The sequence below is a fragment of the Pygocentrus nattereri genome, chromosome 3 (genome assembly GCF_015220715.1).
Source record: "Pygocentrus nattereri isolate fPygNat1 chromosome 3, fPygNat1.pri, whole genome shotgun sequence".
Classification (NCBI taxonomy): Eukaryota; Metazoa; Chordata; class Actinopteri; order Characiformes; family Serrasalmidae; genus Pygocentrus; species Pygocentrus nattereri.
In genome coordinates, this window is record NC_051213.1 from 48977507 (window position 1) to 48997110 (window position 19604).

Genomic DNA, 19604 nt, shown 5'->3' on the forward strand with positions numbered 1-19604 from the left:
TCATGTAGGAACTTTCTGTAGGAGCTTTTAGAGGGACGTCTGGTTCCTATCACCACCACTGTGAGCAGCTCTGACTCTAAGTTTATCTAGAACGGAGCGTTTCGCGCCAAACCGCTCAGAATGACTTGAATATTATTCATACGTTTTGAAAAATGGGTGCAATGTTTGATGAAAGATGAGAAGCTAATGAACAGAATCCAATGGAACTGTTAGAAAAGGTGGAACGCTCGTTGAGTTCTAAGTGCAGTGATTGGGAAGAGACAACCATATCAGTCAGTAAAGCACTGCTTAACTATATTATATATGATTATAATAAACTATACCAAGTTATCAGAGTATGTATATCGGGTTATCCGAATTTTTGTCTCCATAAAACTGATATCGAAAGCCCTATTTATATATCAGTAAGGCTCTAGTCTGAGTGTGTAAGAAGTTGTTTTGATTTGCCTCTCTCAAAATAGCTAATGTAAATATGGATCCTCTTTCATCCGGCCTTGTTTATCCTCATCTGCGCTCGTCTGTCTCTCTCTTGCAGCATCAAGCGCCTTGATTTCTGGCTTTCCCGTCTGCAGTCCTGCAGTGGTGAGTGCGCTGTTGCAATTTAGTTTGAGGAGCTATAAATGAGAATATAGCAGAGCATCGAACGTCTGTGTTTATATTTTATTCGTATGTATTATGTTGAAAGTGGGAGTACCTGCACACGTGCTGATTGCATCCTGCTTCACGTTAAAGCAATTCATAATAGTTCATCTTTTTGGAAAAAAAAAACACAATATATAAAATATTCTGATATTATTGCAACCACGTCACAATCGCGCTGCCAGTGTTGGGTAGGCCACTTCAAGTTCATTCAGCCGTAATGCAGCTGTTTGTAATGAGAGAAAGCCAAAGCTAATCCAGCGAAGGCAGTAAAACGTTTTTTTTTTTTGTTTTTTTTTTTTTTTTAAATCTCACTTTGTGTGTTAACTGATATGTTTGATCTTATTTGATTTGTTGCTGTAGTGATAAAAGCTGAAATCTAAAAAGCTAAAATTTTCGTGTCCCAAACTGCACACCAGCTCATTAAATAGTGTGCAAAACGGAGCATAACCCATTGGAAGTGCACTCATTAGTGCAGTAGGTAGTAGTACAGACGTGTGTGGTTTGGGACGCGGCGTTAGATCAGCCAGTGAGACACGTTCAACAGCTGTTCAACAGCTGCTTAGCTGTTCATTAAACACGTCCAAGAGGACGTTTGAGGGGTTTGTTGATTTAAGGAACGTTTATTCAGATAAATTAATGCATTTATTCAAGTAAATTAATTCATGGATTCAGGTAAATTAATTCATTTATTCAGGTAAATTAATGCATTTATTCAGGTAAATTTAATTCATGCATTCAGGTAAATGAATGTGTTTATTGAGTTAAGCTGACGTTGCTTCACATTTGCCAACTTGGGAAATTCATTCTGCGTTTAAGGCCCCTCAGTGTGTTACTGTAGACGTACACAGTTAATGCAATGCGGATCACAAAAGTCGGTACCGTGTAGCTCCGTCTGTACGTTACAGTGTGTCGTGATGGAACTGAGCACATTTAAGCACATTCAGCCATCACTAGTTATTAAGCTATGTGATGTAATTTTGCCCATTTCCGTAGATAACAGCCTGTTCGTATGTCACAGGGCTGATGACAGTAGCAGCGGCGTTCCTGAAGCCGGGATTTAGTTCAGCCTGTCCGTTTTTACGGCTATTGCTATTGACTATTGCCTTAAAGCCCCTTTTTACTCAGTTTGTTGTTCTTAAACCATCATCTGTAGTTTTTAGACTTAGATAGACTTTGTCATTCAGTTTAACACCGTACAGTGCGCATAATTTTGTGATATTAATAAGGAGCACTGTTACCTCACAATTCAGGGCAGCCAACCAGAATAGAGGTCATTTGCATATCTCAGTCTTAAAGCAATGGTGACAAGAAAAGGTCAAAATTTGGTCATGTTAAAATAAAATAGGAAATTATTATTGGACTTCGGGGGGATGCAATACAAGGCTCATTTATGCATTCATCTACAACTAAATCGTATTAATCTATATATGTCTTCGCAGCACATCTTTAGGGGGTTAAATTGATTGTTTTAGGCTTCTACCACTATGTACTTATGTCTGTTCTGCTAGTCTTCATCTCCAAGCCATTACAAACGTCCCTCTCGCCTCTCTCTTCCTCAGATGTGTTGGAGACGTACTACCGGCCCACCGCCTTCATGCGTCTTTCAGCCTCTTCCTGCCAGCCTCTCTTTGAAGAGCTCCTCCTCCTCCTGCAGCCTCTGTCTCTCCTGACCTTCAACCTCGACCTGCTGTTCCAGCACCACCACCTCGACCCCTCTTCTCCTGACCTCACTCCGGCCAGCCACAGTCCAGGGCTGTCCAGACCACCCAACCGGGGCTTCAGCTTCCACCTGCTGCCCACTTACCAGGCTGAGGGCAGCGGTGGGCGTCTGAAGAGCGTCTCCAAGCAAGACGTTGGCGGTTCAGTTGGATTAAAAGCAAGTGGCTGTCGTATGAGCCCCACAAGCTCATTCAGCCCAGGCCCCGTGCAAATCCAGTGCAGATCAGTACCAGCCATCAATAAGGGGGAGACAAGCCCCCAGCTACAGTGGCTGAAGGAGAAGGAGATAGAAGCGCCCCCTGGTGATGGGAACGGGAACAGCCTCACCCAGCAGGCAGGCCAGGCCCTACAGCAAGGCTGGGGGGCCGTGATGCGCTGGGGTGAGCGTTTAGGGCAGAATTTGGGTGGGTTAACATCCATTGGCAGCTCAGAAGAAGCTGAAGGGGGTCCCACCGTGGTGAACCAGAATGCTCACTCCACTTCAGACGCCCAGAGTCCAGGCCAGGAAGCCCTGCCAGCTGACGGTGTTCCTTGGGGTTTGGGCCGGCTGTTTGGAGCCTCCAAAAGCCCGAATAACCTGCCATCGAAAAGGTGAGTTAGGGACAATGTGCATTTTTTTTGATCATATGAAAAGTATGCAAGGTTTTGGTGGACTTAAAGGGCCCACATCACTGAAAAATAAACTTTGAAGAGTTCGATTTTGTGTGTAAACACTTATAGAGTTCTTTGAACATAAATCTAAATGGAACATGAAACATGAAAATGTGCTATAAGGGTAGAACAAACAACTGGATTAATCACAACTTTAATATTATACCATGACATTTATGATGCATCTACTTTATGATAGAAGTCATTTGATGTAGTTGTTCATACTTATTACTATAAATAAGTCTGTGTGGGAGGTTTTTTCCTCTAGAAACTTGCTTTACTCTCCATCTGTGCATAACAAGCCATGGTTATGTAATATCTTTTGCTTTCTTGCTCTCTGTTTCTTTCTTTCTCAGGCGTCCCTCTCAGTGGCTCTCTCCTGGTATAACTGCTCTGACCCGTATGACTGGTGCAGGTCAGGCCTTTCTGCCTGAGCAGATAGAGCCTGTAAGAAAAGGAGAGAATGAGAAAGTGACAAATGAGGAGAAGGATGAGACTGGAGACCAGCCAAAACCCCTGAGGTAAAGTGTTGATCATTTTCTGATAGCAATACCTACATTTAGAGCCGGTTATTCATTCAGTCTAATGAGAAACTGTAGAACAGACTCGGTTTATATCACAATACCTACATTTAGAGTCGGTTATTCATTCAGCCTAATGAGAAACTGTAGAACGGACTCGGTTTATATCACAATACCTACATTTAGAGTCGGTTATTCATTCAGTCTAATGAGAAACTGTAGAACGGACTCGGTTTATATCACAATACCTACATTTAGAGCCGGTTATTCATTCAGTCTAATGAGAAACTGTAGAACGGACTCGGTTTATATCACAATACCTACATTTAGAGTCGGTTATTCATTCAGTCTAATGAGAAACTGTAGAACGGACTCGGTTTATATCACAATACCTACATTTAGAGTCGGTTATTCATTCAGCCTAATGAGAAACTGTAGAACGGACTCGGTTTATATCACAATACCTACATTTAGAGCCGGTTATTCATTCAGCCTAATGAGAAACTGTAGAACGGACTCGGTTTATATCACAATACCTACATTTAGAGCCGGTTATTCATTCAGCCTAACGAGAAACTGTAGAACGGACTCGGTTTATATCACAATACCTACATTTAGAGTCGGTTATTCATTCAGCCTAACGAGAAACTGTAGAACGGACTCGGTTTATATCACAATACCTACATTTAGAGTCGGTTATTCATTCAGCCTAACGAGAAACTGTAGAACGGACTCGGTTTATATCACAATACCTACATTTAGAGGCGGTTATTCATTCAGCCTAACGAGAAACTGTAGAACGGACTCGGTTTATATCACAATACCTACATTTAGAGCCGGTTATTCATTCAGCCTAACGAGAAACTGTAGAACGGACTCGGTTTATATCACAATACCTACATTTAGAGACGGTTATTCATTCAGCCTAACGAGAAACTGTAGAACGGACTCGGTTTATATCACAATACCTACATTTAGAGACGGTTATTCATTCAGCCTAACGAGAAACTGTAGAACGGACTCGGTTTATATCACAATACCTACATTTAGAGACGGTTATTCATTCAGCCTAACGAGAAACTGTAGAACGGACTCGGTTTATATCACAATACCTACATTTAGAGACGGTTATTCATTCAGCCTAACGAGAAACTGTAGAACGGACTCGGTTTATATCACAATACCTACATTTAGAGCCGGTTATTCATTCAGCCTAACGAGAAACTGTAGAACGGACTCGGTTTATATCACAATACCTACATTTAGAGACGGTTATTCATTCAGCCTAACGAGAAACTGTAGAACGGACTCGGTTTATATCACAATACCTACATTTAGAGACGGTTATTCATTCAGCCTAACGAGAAACTGTAGAACGGACTCGGTTTATATCACAATACCTACATTTAGAGTCGGTTATTCATTCAGCCTAACGAGAAACTGTAGAACGGACTCGGTTTATATCACAATACCTACATTTAGAGCGAGTACGGTATTAACAAACCTTTTGCTTCTGACGTCAACACTGTGCTACAGTTTCTCATTATGTTGAATTCATCTGTAACCTAGCAACAGTAGCTATGAAAGGATGCATTTGTGGGCGGAGCCTGGATAGATCAGTCTTTAATGCTTTTTGTATGTGACTGGTTCTACAGGGCGGTCAGGACCCTGTGCGATCACACCGGCACGGGGGCGGAGCTCAGCTTCAGAAAGGGGGAGGAACTCATTGTGCTGGGAGGCGTGGACCAAGACTGGATTCGCTGTCGTCAGGGTGACAAGGAGGGCCTCGTTCCCATTGGTTATGCGTCGCTTATCATGTGACTTCGAGACTCCTGACTGGACGATGGGCGGAGCTTAAGGAGATACACACCAAGCATCGAGTTGATATAGTGATTAGAAACTGTGTAAAGTGTTCTCACCTCTGTTGCCTGGTTTGTGATGTCTCAGATGTTTCTTTCGCAACTCCTAGCATTCGATTACACGCATACGTTACTGTATAAATGATGAATATACATAAATATATATATATATATATATAAAATTAGATTCATACTATGAGAAATAAGAAATTTGACCAAGATAGATAGACAGATAGACAAACAAGAACTGAAACCAAATTATCATTGTGTAGCGACTCAGTCCACAGTAAATAGAATTCATCTTGTATTGCATTATGAAATATCCTATTCATTATTATATAGTGTAGCGAAAAATTCAAGCTTGCTAATGGATTGTAAAAGAAAGCATATGTATCAAAATACCAGCTACTTTTGGGGTTAAAGAAGCCCCTTGCACTCTATCTAAAAGTAGCATCATGATTGTATGCTTTAGAGTAAGATTAGGGCTGGCCTGAACGGTATTTTACAGATTTGAATACTTGTTAGTATTTTAAGTGTTACTGTAGTTCAGCACGTGGCCAGTAGGTGGCAGCAATGTATTGATAGTGATATCGCAAAGGCCACAAAGACTGGGGCAGTTTGAAGAGGGCATAAATTTATGCACAAAATTGAGCTATTATTTCATTTATTTTTAATATTTTCTATATGATTCATTCTACTATTGAGGTTTACAGTGTATAAATGGTGATGGTCTAATTCAAGTGTAAAGCTCTACATTGCTAGTAAAGCTGACCGTAACACCTCTTAATAAAGGTTAATCTTAAGATCATTTTTGTGGCTTCACCATAATGGTAGAATGACCCCTAATATTAACAATAACCGTTCTACCGTAAGGCCTTTCCTGGTCATATACATGTTAATTCAAGCTACAGCTTTTGTAACAATAAATACTTCAATGTTCAAATGATTTGGGCCAGCCCTAATGAAGTACTGTAGTGTACTGCAGAAATTCCAAAAATACATAGGCACTTCCTTCACTATATGGCCAAAAGTATGGACACATGACCACACCATCGTGAGCTTGTTGGACGTCCCATTCTGAAACCATGGGCATTAAGATGGAGCTGACCCCTTTGTGGCTAGAATGGCCTCAATTCTTCTGGTAAGGCCTTCACTTCCATTTCACAATAGTAGCACTTACAGTTGTCTGGGGCAGCTCTAGCAGGGCAGAGATTTCACAAACTGACCCGTATCATAGGTGTCGTTCTATTACAGTGCCACGGTTGAAGTCCCTGAGCTCTTCAGTACGACGCCTAAGATTGGTGTCCACATACTTTTGGCCATGTCCTGTAGATTATCCAACATGTAATGGCAAGGCTGTTTTCTTAAGCCTTCTAGACCAAAAAGGCCCTCCAGTCAGGAAATCTCAGTAATTCAGTCTCAGATTAGATTTAATCTGTGCTATGAGACCGTTTCTGAGACTCGGACGGACATTTCCATATTTAATCAGATTTTAGAATGCCTAATATTAATGCTTTCAGTTCCCCCATCTCTACGTACCCCATTAGCCTGAAGATGTAAAACTTCTAGTATCGTTGTTGTTGTTGTTTCTCTCAGTAGTGGCAGTAGAGTATTTTAGTGTGCTAGTGTGCTGACCTTCCTAATTTGTTATTGATTTACTACAGTGTGTTAACTAGTGTGGTTTAGAAGATTTTATCACGTGTAGGCTCGATATCAATGACTATGCATATACCGTACTGTACTATTCACAAGACTCGTCGCCGGGGTAACCATATACGACTGACTGCATTATTCATTTCTGATTGTGTGAATGCCGAGTCGGGGTTGTCTTATTTTAAAGTTGCATGAACATATATCGACTGAGTTATCAGTGTGCGTTCACGTCAGGGCGTTCTTCTCACCAAACCCACCTACGCAGTGACAGGGGGTGGACTAAAACTAGCTGATCTAAGCCTAACACCGTTATACTACCTAGAACCTAATGCATCAGGTGAGCTTCCTTAAAGAAACACTTCGGTCCATTTTGGCCTCACGTGTATCTGCTGCGTCTGTAATAAATGGTCAGTTACCACAGACAGTTCTACTTACAGCAGAAGCCAGTGGGCAGGTGCTGAATCCTGGAAATACAGCTGTTCAGCAGCTCTGGCTCCCTTCGCTTTGCCTGAAGTTCTGGTTTCCATGGCGATTAGGGGGAGCCTGTGAAACCTCAGCTCCCTCCCTCCTGGAAACCAGTCTAATTTCCGTGGAAGTTGTTAATCAAAATCTACCACCTAATTATCTTTGTTTTTTTCAGGGTTAAGTGAAATGGTGTGCCATTGATTTGAGATACTATCTCATTATTTTGAGATATTAAGGGAATACTTTGAGATACTATCTAATTATTTTCATTATTTTTGAAGAGCTTTTTCATTATTTTGAGAAACTCATGATTTTGAGATACAAAGTTATTTTTTTGAGATACTGTCTCGTTGTTTTGAGGTGCTTTTTCATTAATTTGAGAAATTATCGAATTATTTTGAGATGCTGTCATTATTTTGAGAAACTTTCTCGTCATATTAGATTCTTTCTCTTAATTGTATGATGTTTTCTCATTATTTGGAGATGCTTCATGCTTTTGATGTAATGCATCATGTTAATATTAATAATTGAAAAAAAAACGATATATACTTGTGTATATACAAAAACATGATATATAATGAGACAGTATCTCTAAATAATAACTTAGTACTGCAAAATAATGGCATAGCAGTTCACCTGATAATCCAAAAATAGTAATTGTGTGCTGGATTGTTTTATTTTAATTGGTGGGCTTCCATGCATTCCTGTCTAAACGGGTAAAGACCACCAAGCTACAAACATTTTTCCAGTATTTGGTGTGCAGGGATGTTCTTCCACGTGAAAGTTCAGTCTTAGAAGTTGGTTGCATTTTCAACCTCTTACAGTTCAAGTAATCCCACTGACAGATTTAGCCTGGCTTCTACTGCAAGTGATTTGCTGAGTTTTCTCTTTAGTGTTCGGGGGAAACGTGAAATTGTTGAATTATTATACAGACACAGCGGACCGGGGGCTCAAACCGCTGGTGTTCCTTTAAGGGCTCAGAGAAGTATAACTGGGATGCAGCAGTGGATGTTTAGCCAAGAAGCACTTGCTGCCACGGCGGCTGATGCCGAGTGATGACTTTCTCTGGCCATCTGTGCTGCTCTGACATGCCCGTTCGCATGGATTTCAGCTTCATCTCTTTCACGCGCCGCCAAACGCTCAGATACCGTGCCAGTTTCCAGCCTCAGAGAGCCGTGGGCAGCACACACAGCACCGAGCTTTCTCCAGAACTCTCCCTCACCCGCGTGTGAATGTGTAACCGTAACCTTCCTCTGCCTTTTTCAGGTTTTTTTATGTAGTAGGGGCGTAAAAATGCACTGACGGTGGCCATGCATTGGTTTTTGAATGTTAGAATTAACTAGAATTAACTAGTAAATTAGGTACTTTTATTTTGGCCAAAATAAAAGTCTCATGCTGTTTCTAGTCATAAAAATCCCCCCAAAAACCGTAAAAATAATTTTGACATCTTGTTTTTATTGCCTCTACTGTGTAAATACATGTGTGTAGTCAGGGTATTTTTAAAAATAATATTAAGTCGTACCAAAATAATCGAATCTAATCAAATTGATTTGAATTGTTGTGGTCAGATTCGCCCCCCCTCCACCCCACCCAGTGTGTAATCATCTCAGCAGACACTCCAAGACTTATGAAATCAGGTTACATCTAAATTCTGCACTGGACTTTTTAGATGTTTAGGGTTAGGACATGGCACCATAGAGCAAAGGGGAAGTCCAGCAATTTTTCAAAAATTCGAAGTGAAAGTTAGGATGTTATGTTATTCAGAGCGGTTTGGTGTGAAATGCTACGTTAAACTTACCGAGTCAGAACTGTTCACAGTGGTGGTGATGGGAACCAGACGTCCCCCTCTAAAAGCTCCTCACAAAGTTCCTACATGAACTGGTTCTGAATTCACTGCCTGATGACTGAGACGCTGTTTTATGAGAGTTTTGCGACTGGATTTTGGGCTTTGGGCTTTGTGAGGCAGAATAGTCCCCAAAGAAAAGTTATTTTTGATCATAAACAATATAAAACTCATTCCATAAACTCACACTGGTGGTTTTGGATAGGAAATGGTTGGTTAGTGTAGTGATTAACACCTCTGCCTTGTAGACTGGGGTTCAATCCCCCACCTGGGTAAGCACCCTACACTATACCAATAAGAGTCCTTGGGCAAGACTCCTAACACCACCTTCGCCTGCTTGTGTAAAAAATGATCAAGTTGTAAGTCGCTCTGGTTAAGAGCGTCAGCCAAATGCCGTAAATGAAATAAAATGGTTGTTTGTGTTGTTGTCATGGCAACCCCTGGTTCCTATCACCACCACTGTAAAGAGTCTCTACAATGCGCCAGTTCAAATGTTTACATCCTTGGAAAAAATGGTGGAACTCCCCTGTAAAGGGGGAACATTTTAACATGTATGGAATAATGGTGAATGCATTGTGTTGTCATAGTGGATCCCACATTTTGAGCATTGTTACCTCAAAGGGAAAAGTGCAGTGATGTGTGGAATATTATAGGGGTTTCAGGAATTGCTGGTGTTTTATAATTTTCTGGTTTTTAGTCTCATTGATATGCATCGACACGTTGACCCATGTGAAGCCTTGGTTTGGTGGAACAAAAAAAGAGAAAAACAGGTATATTATAGAGTAACAGTAGTGTGGTATTGTTTTTCTTGTTGGTGACGCTGATTTGGCTGTTCTATCTATTCCTTTCTTGTCTATCTCTCTATCTATCTGCTGTTGGGTGGGAGCGTGTGTGTGTGTGTGTGTGTGTGTGTGTGTGGGGTGTGTGTATGAGTATGCCTTTGTGTGGCAGTGGGTTGCGTAGCTCTGTGTGATTTAGCCCGCCGCTGGTAGCACACTTTAAACGCATAGTAGCCTGTACTCTGTTCCTGCAGTGTCATTCTACAGTCAGTCATTTCCTTGCATGTGGGTGTTTGTAAATATACCCAATAAAATATTAAAATCCATACGTGCCTGAAAGTGTGTTCTGTTCGAAGGTCGTTCTTGTTGTTCTTGGGTCTAACCATGAGGGGGCGGTATGTTTTTAGCTCCTCTCAGTTCATAGCTTGCCGAGTGATAGCTGAGCCCAGACCCCCTGTATCTCCGTTTTTGTTGATTTTCAGTTTTTGACATCATTAGAAAGTGCGTGTTACTCTTTACACTGTGCGTCAATTTCATGAAGAATGGACCAAAAGAAAGAGCAGAAAATGACTTGTAAAGACGTCTGGTTCCATTGACTTCCATTAAAAGTAAAGTAGGTTTTTTCCTTCTCCTGTAAAGTCACCATTTAGGAGATTCAAAGGATATGTTCTTTGCTTCATGCTAAACAAATATTATAGTAAAAAACTGAGATCATGTAAAACAAATATTCACTTTCTGTGAAAAAGGATATTTAATTGATTGGCAAATTTTTAACCACAAGGCCGCAAGTCCAAATGAATAGGAGTAAATGGAGCTAAACGGCAACAAAGTTAAAATAGCTTCTAATCACTCGCCCAGAACTTTCCACCGGTTTTAGAAAGTAGAAGTACTTCATTAAAAAAGCCAAGAAAACTGACCTGTATAATTCTCCTCTCTACGAGTTCTCTGGCCCAGACCACCTTAAAACTCCTTGTTCTTTCCTTCATGATAAACAAATATTACAGTAAAAATTGAGATCTGGCAAAACAAATGGTCACTTTCTGTGAAAAAGCCTATTTCATTGACAGACATGTCAAATGTTTAACCACAAGGCCGCAACACTCACTGCCTGTGAAGCTAAATGCAAGCTTCTGTTCTGGTGTTAGCTGCACTCCTTCAGGACAGACAGATAAAAGCGCTTTCCTTTTATCTGCCCTGTAGCAGCGGTCAGAAAGGAATTTGATGTAAAACTTTGTGAAGTTATGATTTTAGCAGTATTGCCAGAGCCGGTTTATGAAGATTCTGGGCGCTTCCTATTTCCCTCGTTATATCAAAAACAGGACTGCTGTGCAGCAGAGGGCGCCAGTGAGCAAGTCCTCGATGAATGGGAGTGAATGGAGCTCAACGGCTAAAAACGAAAAGTTAGAATAGTTTCTAATCACTGAACTTTCCAGAACTTTCCTTCAACTTTAGAAAGTAGAAGAATGAGTTTCACCAAAAAAGCCAAGAAATCTCACCTGTACCTTTTCCTTTTTCTACAGCAAATGGGTTTTGGGCAGCTATTGAGTGCTGATTGGTTGGCGAGCGGAGCAGCTTATTGGCTGTTCATCATGAACGTACATGAAGTGCCGTTTTAAGCTCCTACAACTCGAGTTTAAAAGCTCTTAAAATATAACAGCGGTGTTAGAATGTTTTATGCTGTTCTGTTCAGGAAATTATTGCATTATTTTACATGAAAAATGTTTCACCATTTCTAAACTATGATTTTGCTCAAATGCTCCATATCAACCCATTCATTGAGAACTCGCTCGGGAGCGCCCCCTAGCGTCTGAGAAACCTGCAAGACATTACAGAGTGGTCATTTCTCCTCAATGCAAGTTCTGTGGAGACAACCAAATATTACAGTAAAAAAGAGCTCATTCAAAACAAATTGACGCTCTCTGTAAAAAGAAAACTATTTAATTGATACATAATTTTTTAAATTTTATTTTAAACACTCCTGTTTTCTGCCTGTAAAGCTAAATGCTAGGAAGCTAGTAAGTTTTTGTTCTCGCGTTAGCTGCAGCGCTGTGTCATGACGGTTAGCGGTTAGCTGTGTTAGCATTACCTAAAAAGTCTTTTTAGAAGGCTAGCATGACTTTTATGTTAAAGGACACATTTTAGTTTTAAAATTAAACATCCACCTTACAGAGAGACACTCTGCTGAAGAGAGGACCAACGTTTCACTGGGTTTATTAGCTCTTGGCCAAGTTACCTAAGCATTAGCTTAAATACACTAGCAAACAGACACTTCCTGCTAACATAAAAACGGACGTAACAGTGACCTGATTGCCACAGTTACATACTAAAAACACAGCAGCTGTCAAGCTAAGATTAGTATAATTTATCTAATTTAATATAATGTATTCATCTCCCAACAACATCTGTGATTATGGGAAATGTAGGCAGAAGGATACTTCTATGCTTCCTTTAGAAAACAGCCAAACTGAGAAACCTCAGCAGTTTGGACATAACATGCTTGCCGGTGCAATGTTCCAGACCTATAAGTTTTGTGTACATAATAATAATAATAATAATAATAATAATAATAAGCGTCTGATAAATGACATAAATGAAGGTGAGTCAGTTCCAGCAGACGGTCAGTGGGTCAGTGTTCCTGCCCTGCAGGTAGGCTCCAGGTGAGAGGCTGAGAGAGTAAGGGCTGGCGGAAGGATACGTAGTAGAGTGGAGGACAGTCATATCGTCAGCATTATAGAAACACACCTGACGCCTGTCACAGTCCAGGTAGAGCCCGATTCTCCGCGGCTTCACCGCCAGCTCCTTTTCAGTCTCAGCACCGTCCTCTTTAATACAGTAGCCTTGGTCATGTTTCAGCTGAAGCCTGATGTCTTTGTTTGTGTTGCTTATGCACCCTCCATCCACACCCACGCTCCAGTCTATCTTCTCCCCCACGTCCACCTCCCAGTAATGCTGTCCTGAAGGAAAGGTCTTGTGGGTCCTGGCCAGAGGCCTGTAGTCTTTCTGCCGGTAGAAAATGCCCTTTTTGGACGTGCGGGTCACGCTGCGGCCATCAGAGGAAACCCTGAGGTACGGGTCATGGCAGTCAGAAATGACGTTACGATCAGGAACTGTGGAGGAAAGAGAGCCACAGAATTGACTTATAATGAGACTTTATTATCGATACCAGCAAATGCAGGGCTTGAAACTGTTCTTTAGAAAACAATTTAACACCATGAAATCTCAACACGTTTGATTTGATTATTGGAAGATATTGTTCACACAGTGGTGAATCATAGACAGTAAAAACTGGTCAATTCCATATTTAAAAGATCAAATTTTACATACTGGGGAGTATCTTTAGATGATCTACGCAAACTGCAGATTCACACCGGATTAAAATCACTCCACAATTATTACCGTAAAACCGTAAAACTACACACTGCAGATTCACACCGGATTAAAATCATAGGTATTGTTAGCAGGTAAAACCAATCCAACTTCAACAGGGCCTTATTTTCATGTGCAAATCAAAATTAAGCAGCGGTTCTTGCTTATTTATAGAACTATAAATGTAAATGTGAAATTTTAGTTCTGAAGTTTATTCAGTACTAACGGCTATTTTTAAGAGTCACATTCATTTCTCATATAACATTTTACCTGGTTTAATGGAGCCAAGCATCTCCTTCCATACGAAGAACTGGAGATGCGTCTCGTAGGGTCCGAGGAACAGGTAGTCAGGCATAACACTGAGGCCTTTCAGCCTGGACTTAAACCTGAAATGGGCACCAATGCTACATTGCAGTCGGAATTTATATTATGTTCCAAACACATTATTCATTTTACCGGCCTTATCTCCCCCAATACTCACTGCGGTGACTCAGGGCCATTTTCATTCCTTTCTCTCATCCCCTCAACGATTTCCAACCCGTTCTCAATCCACCACTGAAAAAGAGACAGATGGAGTCAATGACAGTGATAGATTTTGTGAAGAATATCGCTGCTGTCGAAACAAAACTTTGTATCTCCAAAATGGTAACTTCACAGGAGAAGGAAAAAATGCACTTTGCTTTTAATGTAATGTAACTTTCGCTTTTTAATGTAATGTTAATGTAAGTCAATGGAACCAGAATTTTTTCCAAGTCATTTTGGGTCGTTTCTTTCAGTCAATTCATCATGAAATTTACACACAATGTAAAGAGCAACAGACATTTTCAAATCATGTCAAAGACTGAAAAATGTCAAAAACGGAGATATCAGGTTTTGTTCTGACAACAGCAATATGCTTTATTCTGGAGTAAAATCACTCCACAATTATTACTGTCAGATTACTGTCAGATTGAGTAGTCCATGTTTATAGATAACAGTAAGTCATAACGTGTCAGAAACCATATCATTATGATTAGAGATAACCGAATGACTTCCCAAGGCTTGATACATGTGTGTTGACAAAGGCCTGCGGTTAGCACCATGCTAAACAGAGAGGTTTAAACATCCATTACTCATGAGCAACATTAGCTAAACTATAGATTTACAAACTTCAGACTCCAAACACGTTCTGGCTGGTTGACTACGTTTGGGGTAATATTGGGTAAATCTAATTTGTTTGGTAGCACCACAGCTTTAAAGGCCAACCTGCAGGAACCCATCAGCCCGATCAGTCTCCAAGACGGAGTGGAGGATTGCCTCCTCCTCTCTTCCTCTGTTCAGTTTCTCCTCTATCTCGTTTCTATTCTTCTGCATCATCTCCACCACGGCTCTCTCCTCTTTCTCCAGCAGCGTCTTCACCTTCTGCTCTTTCTCTCTGAGGAACTGGTGCATTTCCTCAAACTGAGCAGATACCTGAGCTGCAAGCTGCTTGGATTTCTCCTAAAAGAGCAGGAAATGAAGAGCTTTGATAACTTAACAATTCTTAAAGTGGGCAACAGTTAAACTCTGGAGGCACGAAAGTATGATAATACAGAGAAAAGCTTTCTTTTTTATGTTCCTGTAGAAGGTTCTAGTGGCACGGTACAGCAGAGTCAGATCAACTAGCGGTTCTAGGTATTCTATTAATGCTGCTTTAGTTTTTCAGTTTACACTGAGTTGTAAAAGAAGCATTCTGGCCTCTCACTACAACACCCGCCTATCCCAGCGGTCATCGGGCAGAAGGCAGGATACACCCTGGACAGGTCGCCAGTCCATCGCAGGGCAGACAGACATATAAGAAAACTTGCCCAATCACTCACACCTAGGGGCAATGTAGGCATGTCCAATTGTCCAACAGCGCTATCCACCACGCCATGATGCCACTCTAACAATATGCCGTGGCATATTTGTCAATCTGAAAACTTGCCCAATTTCACAAAAGACCGGCAGAAAGAAAGTGAAATGTTACTCCTTCCTAAAAATCAAAGGCACTAGGTTAAGAGCGCATAACCAAACTAGAAAAGAGCATTTCCAATAGAGGAATTGTTAAACTAAACATTTTGGTGCTATTGAAGCTAGAACCAGCACTGCTAAGGTAAGTTACCAGTTAGCCAATACTGGAGTATCCAGCCAACATGGAACATCCCCATTCTTGATGCATTCTTTATTCAACACATAATGTGCGCCAAAGACAAGTTTAATTTCGATCAGAAGAAAGAAGCCAAACTCAGGTGAGGTAACTAGCCAAATAGCTACGTGGCTAACTGGCTCTGGCCCAGCCACTGAGCTACAGGCTCATAAACAGAACCAAGTGCATTTGTATAACTCTTACTTTGATTTTTGAACAAAATCTTAAAGACATCAGTCCGTCTTTGTTCTTTAGTCAACACAAAACAGACAACAGAGACGAGTTCTCTTTCGATCAGAAGAAAGAAGCCAAACTCAGGTGAGGTAACTAGCCAATTAACTACGTGGCTAACTGGCTCTGACCTAGCCACTGAGCTACAGGCTCATAAACAGAACCAAGTGCATTTGTATAACTCTTACTTTGATTTTTGAACAAAATCTTAAAGACATCAGTCCGTCTTTGTTCTTTAGTCAACACAAAACAGACCACAGAGACGAGTTATCTTTCCATCAGAGAAAAGAAGCCAAACTCAGGTGAGGTAACTAGCCAAATAGCTACGTGGCTAACTGGCTCTGGCCCAGCCACTGAGCTACAGGCTCATAAACAGAACCAAGTGCATTTGTATAACTCTTACTTTGATTTTTGAACAAAATCTTAAAGACATCAGTCCGTCTTTGTTCTTTAGTCAACACAAAACAGACCACAGAGACGAGTTTTCTTTCCATCAGAGAAAAGAACCCAAACTCGGGTGAGGTAGCTTAGCTTAGATATAGCTACTTTGCTAACTGGCGCTGGCCTAGCCACTGAGCTACAGGCCTATCAACAGAACCATGTCAGCACTGGTGTAACTCTTACTTCGTTCGTCTGACACGATTGTGAGAAAACATTCAGTCTTCATTCTTTAATCAACACAAAACGGACCTCAGAGACACGTTTTATTTTGATCAGAAGCCAAACTCAGGTGAGGTAACTAGCTAAATAGCTACGTGGCTAACTAGCTCTGGCCCAGCCACTGAGCTACAGGCTCAAACAGAACCAAGTGCATTTGTATAACTCTTACTTTGGGCATTGAACAAAATCTTAAAGCAAAAAATTCTATCTTCATTCTTTATTCAGCGCAAGGGAGACAAGTTTTCTTTGGACCAGAGAGAATCTAAACTCAGGTGAGGTAGGTTAGACAGCCTTTTGGTTGGTTCTCCTGCTCATCCGGTGAGTAATTTCTGTTGTTTTGAGTCAGTTTTCTCTACTGAAATGCTCGTCTGGAGAGTTCCTACAGTTATGTATGGCTGCTGTAAGATGTTCACCTTCCTAGCTCTAACCTTAGTGGTTGGGATGCTCCTTTAAGGCTAGTTCATCATTCTGTGACCGTGCCTGTCCCTCATTCGCCCCATGTTCAACCATCTCAACATGAACGCATTGAAACAGAAAATTGTGTAGAAATGAGGGTACCTGCTGGAAACACAGCACCAATACCAGCATATGTTGTGTTCTGCATGCTGGTATACTGGTCAACCAGCATGACCAGCATGTTGGTCTGTGCTTTTTTTTCCAGCAGGGCTGACAGACAGTTTGTGTCTGTTTTATCGCTGTAATCTGACCTCAGTTTTGGTGATCTCAGTCGTCTGCATCTTTATCAGCTCCTCCAGCTCTTTGTTTTCTTTCGACATGAAAGTTAGTGGCTCTCTCAGCATCTCCTATAGGACAGAGAGAGGACATGCAGTAAGGTTGACTTATCATGAATCTTATTAAGGTATTAATTATAATAATCATATTAAATCTGGCCTCACAACAGCTTAATTTGACTATGGTTCAAGATGTTTATGACTGTGGTTTTTTTTCTATATATAAAATATCCTTCATACATAAAACTGTTTACTAAGTAGTGGAATAGAAAACACCAAGCTTTTCTTGGACTTTTATGTTTAAAACAAGCAAAATTATTGATCTGAATTCAAGATTTGGTCATCGCTAATGAAATATGAGGTGCAGGGTGCTTCTGATGTTGCAGAAACATTGTAGGAATGTTTAAAAAGTTATGTAAAACGGTATCGGAACATCCACAAAATGTTTTGGTAAACTACAAATAAGGTTCTCATAGTGTTGCAACAATGTTGTACGAACATTTTTAAAGCTACGTAAAAAAGTTCTCAGAACGTCCAGAAAATGTTTTGGTAACCTACAAATAAGGTTCTCATAATGTTGCAACAATGTTGTTTGAACATTTACAAACGTTATATCGAAACACTCTCAGAACATCCAGAAAACTTGACAGCTTGAATGTTCTAGGAACCAAAAGTTGTAACGTTGAAAGAACGTTCTGATAACCAAAAATTGGTTGACCTGCTCTGGTGCAGTGTTTTCAGTACAAACGTGTTTGATCACTCTCACATCAGCATCTTCCACTGACCTTTTTGGGTTCTGCTGCCTCTTCCACTGGTTTGAACTTGTGGCCTTGGTGTTTTTCGCAGTCTCTACAGATCAGACACACTAATTTCTGATCTGTTTCACAGAACAGTTTCAATCTTTCAGCATGGTCCGAACACACCAGCTTCTCCGGCTCCACCACCGGCCCAGCTCTGGCGCCGTCCGGTCCGCCGCAGGCTGCGTTTTGTTCTCTCTGGGCTTGTTGCGCTGATAGATGTTCCCTCACAGCGTCCACCATGTTCCTGAGAACTCGGTTGGAGCGCAGGTCCCACATGGTGTAGGGCCGGCGACATTCTGGACACAGTCGGAGACCCCTGCTTGTCTGGGAGTGATTGCTGATACACTGACGGCAGAACGTGTGGTCACACAGCAGACTGACTGGGTCCACAAAGTCCCCCAAACACACGGAGCACTGGATCTGCTTGGAGAGGCGAGAATCCATCAGGGCTTTTCTTCTTGGGCTTTGTCCTGGGTCTGTTTGAAGTCTGTTCCTAGAGTTCTTGTAGCCCGGCTGGTGCTACCAATGCTAAGGTTGTGCATTTGGTTCCCAAGGAGCACATGTTCTAGTACGTTGCTATGGATAAATATGGGTATGCCTTATATACGAAGTTTTCGAAATGTCTCTAGACATTCACTGGCAGAGAAAGTTTCAGGAATCCCCTTGGTCCTAATGGCAGCTGGGGTCTGGCAGCAAATGTCCACCACACTAGGGGGTTTTTCTGGGCGTGTTTGCTCGCCCCCTCCTCCTGGCTTACATATGCTTCCTTCAGTATTCTATATTTAACCCTTTAACCATGTGGCTCAGGATGCTTACAAACATTCCCCCTCATGAAATCTGGCAAGTAGCATGACACTTTGCTGTACAATGAAGTTCTACAAACGCTGCGGTTGGCGGGCTATTAGCATTACAGCTCTTTACAGCTGCTGGAGACATTATTATTTACAAGGAACTAAAAATATGCAACGTAATGTTCTTCAAAATCAGTTTTATCCATCTGTAACAAGCTAATCCACCAAACATCCACCGAAACGAAGCATTATCTCAAATTACAGATGTCTTTTAGCTTTGACCTTCTGACTGACGTGAAGGAAACAAACAGGTGTCTGGATTGTCACATGGAAATAAAATGACTCAGCGTTCCTGCCTGACGCCTGGCTCTCTGTTGTCCCCTCAGTCTATAATTAGCTTCTGTTATTTTCAGCTGCGTGCACAAAACTACTGAACAAATACACAGCAACAGAATTTATTATTTTTTAATTTGCTGTAAGATACAAAGGTGCAGGTTAAAATGATGTGCATGTCGCTGTTGTCGGAAGAAGACCTTGTATCTCTAAAATTATAACTTTACAGGAGAAGGAAAAAAGAAACTTTTCTTTTAATGTAAGTCAATGGAGCCAGATTTTTTTGCATCAGTTAATTTTGTCGATTCTTCCTGAAATTTACATGCAGTGTAAAGGGTATAAGGTGTCTTCAAATGATGTCAAAAACGGAGATACGAGGTTTTCTTCAGACAACAGTGATATATTTCCTGAACA

At 41.1% G+C, this 19604-nt stretch overlaps 2 protein-coding genes across 6 annotated transcripts in view; one reads left to right on the forward strand and one right to left on the reverse strand.

The window, feature by feature from the left end:
- The window catches only part of rusc1 (RUN and SH3 domain containing 1), a 34081-nt gene extending 25946 nt beyond the window's left edge, over positions 1-8135 (forward strand). For all 4 annotated transcript variants that reach the window (XM_037536767.1, XM_037536769.1, XM_037536768.1 and 1 more), the window contains 4 exons: positions 536-582; positions 2202-2952; positions 3369-3533; positions 5189-8135. In XM_037536767.1, coding sequence (XP_037392664.1) covers positions 536-582; positions 2202-2952; positions 3369-3533; positions 5189-5354 — 1129 coding nt within the window. In that variant the 3' untranslated portion in view covers positions 5355-8135. The remainder of the gene's footprint in view (positions 1-535; positions 583-2201; positions 2953-3368; positions 3534-5188) is intronic.
- Positions 8136-12052: 3917 nt separating this feature from the next.
- Positions 12053-18734, reverse strand: trim109 (tripartite motif containing 109). 2 transcript variants are annotated; one of them, XM_037536831.1, is made up of 6 exons: positions 18052-18734; positions 17243-17338; positions 14744-14977; positions 13980-14053; positions 13769-13884; positions 12053-13239 (listed from the first exon to the last, which is right to left on the reverse strand). In XM_037536831.1, the coding sequence occupies exons 1-6, from the start codon at positions 18508-18510 to the stop codon at positions 12734-12736; spliced, it is 1485 nt and encodes a 494-aa protein (XP_037392728.1). In that variant the 5' UTR covers positions 18511-18734; the 3' UTR covers positions 12053-12733. The 2 variants fall into 2 exon arrangements, with proteins under 2 accessions (XP_037392728.1, XP_017570030.2); XM_017714541.2 differs by having other exon boundaries at positions 13769-13902.
- Between the last annotated feature and the right edge of the window lie 870 nt (positions 18735-19604).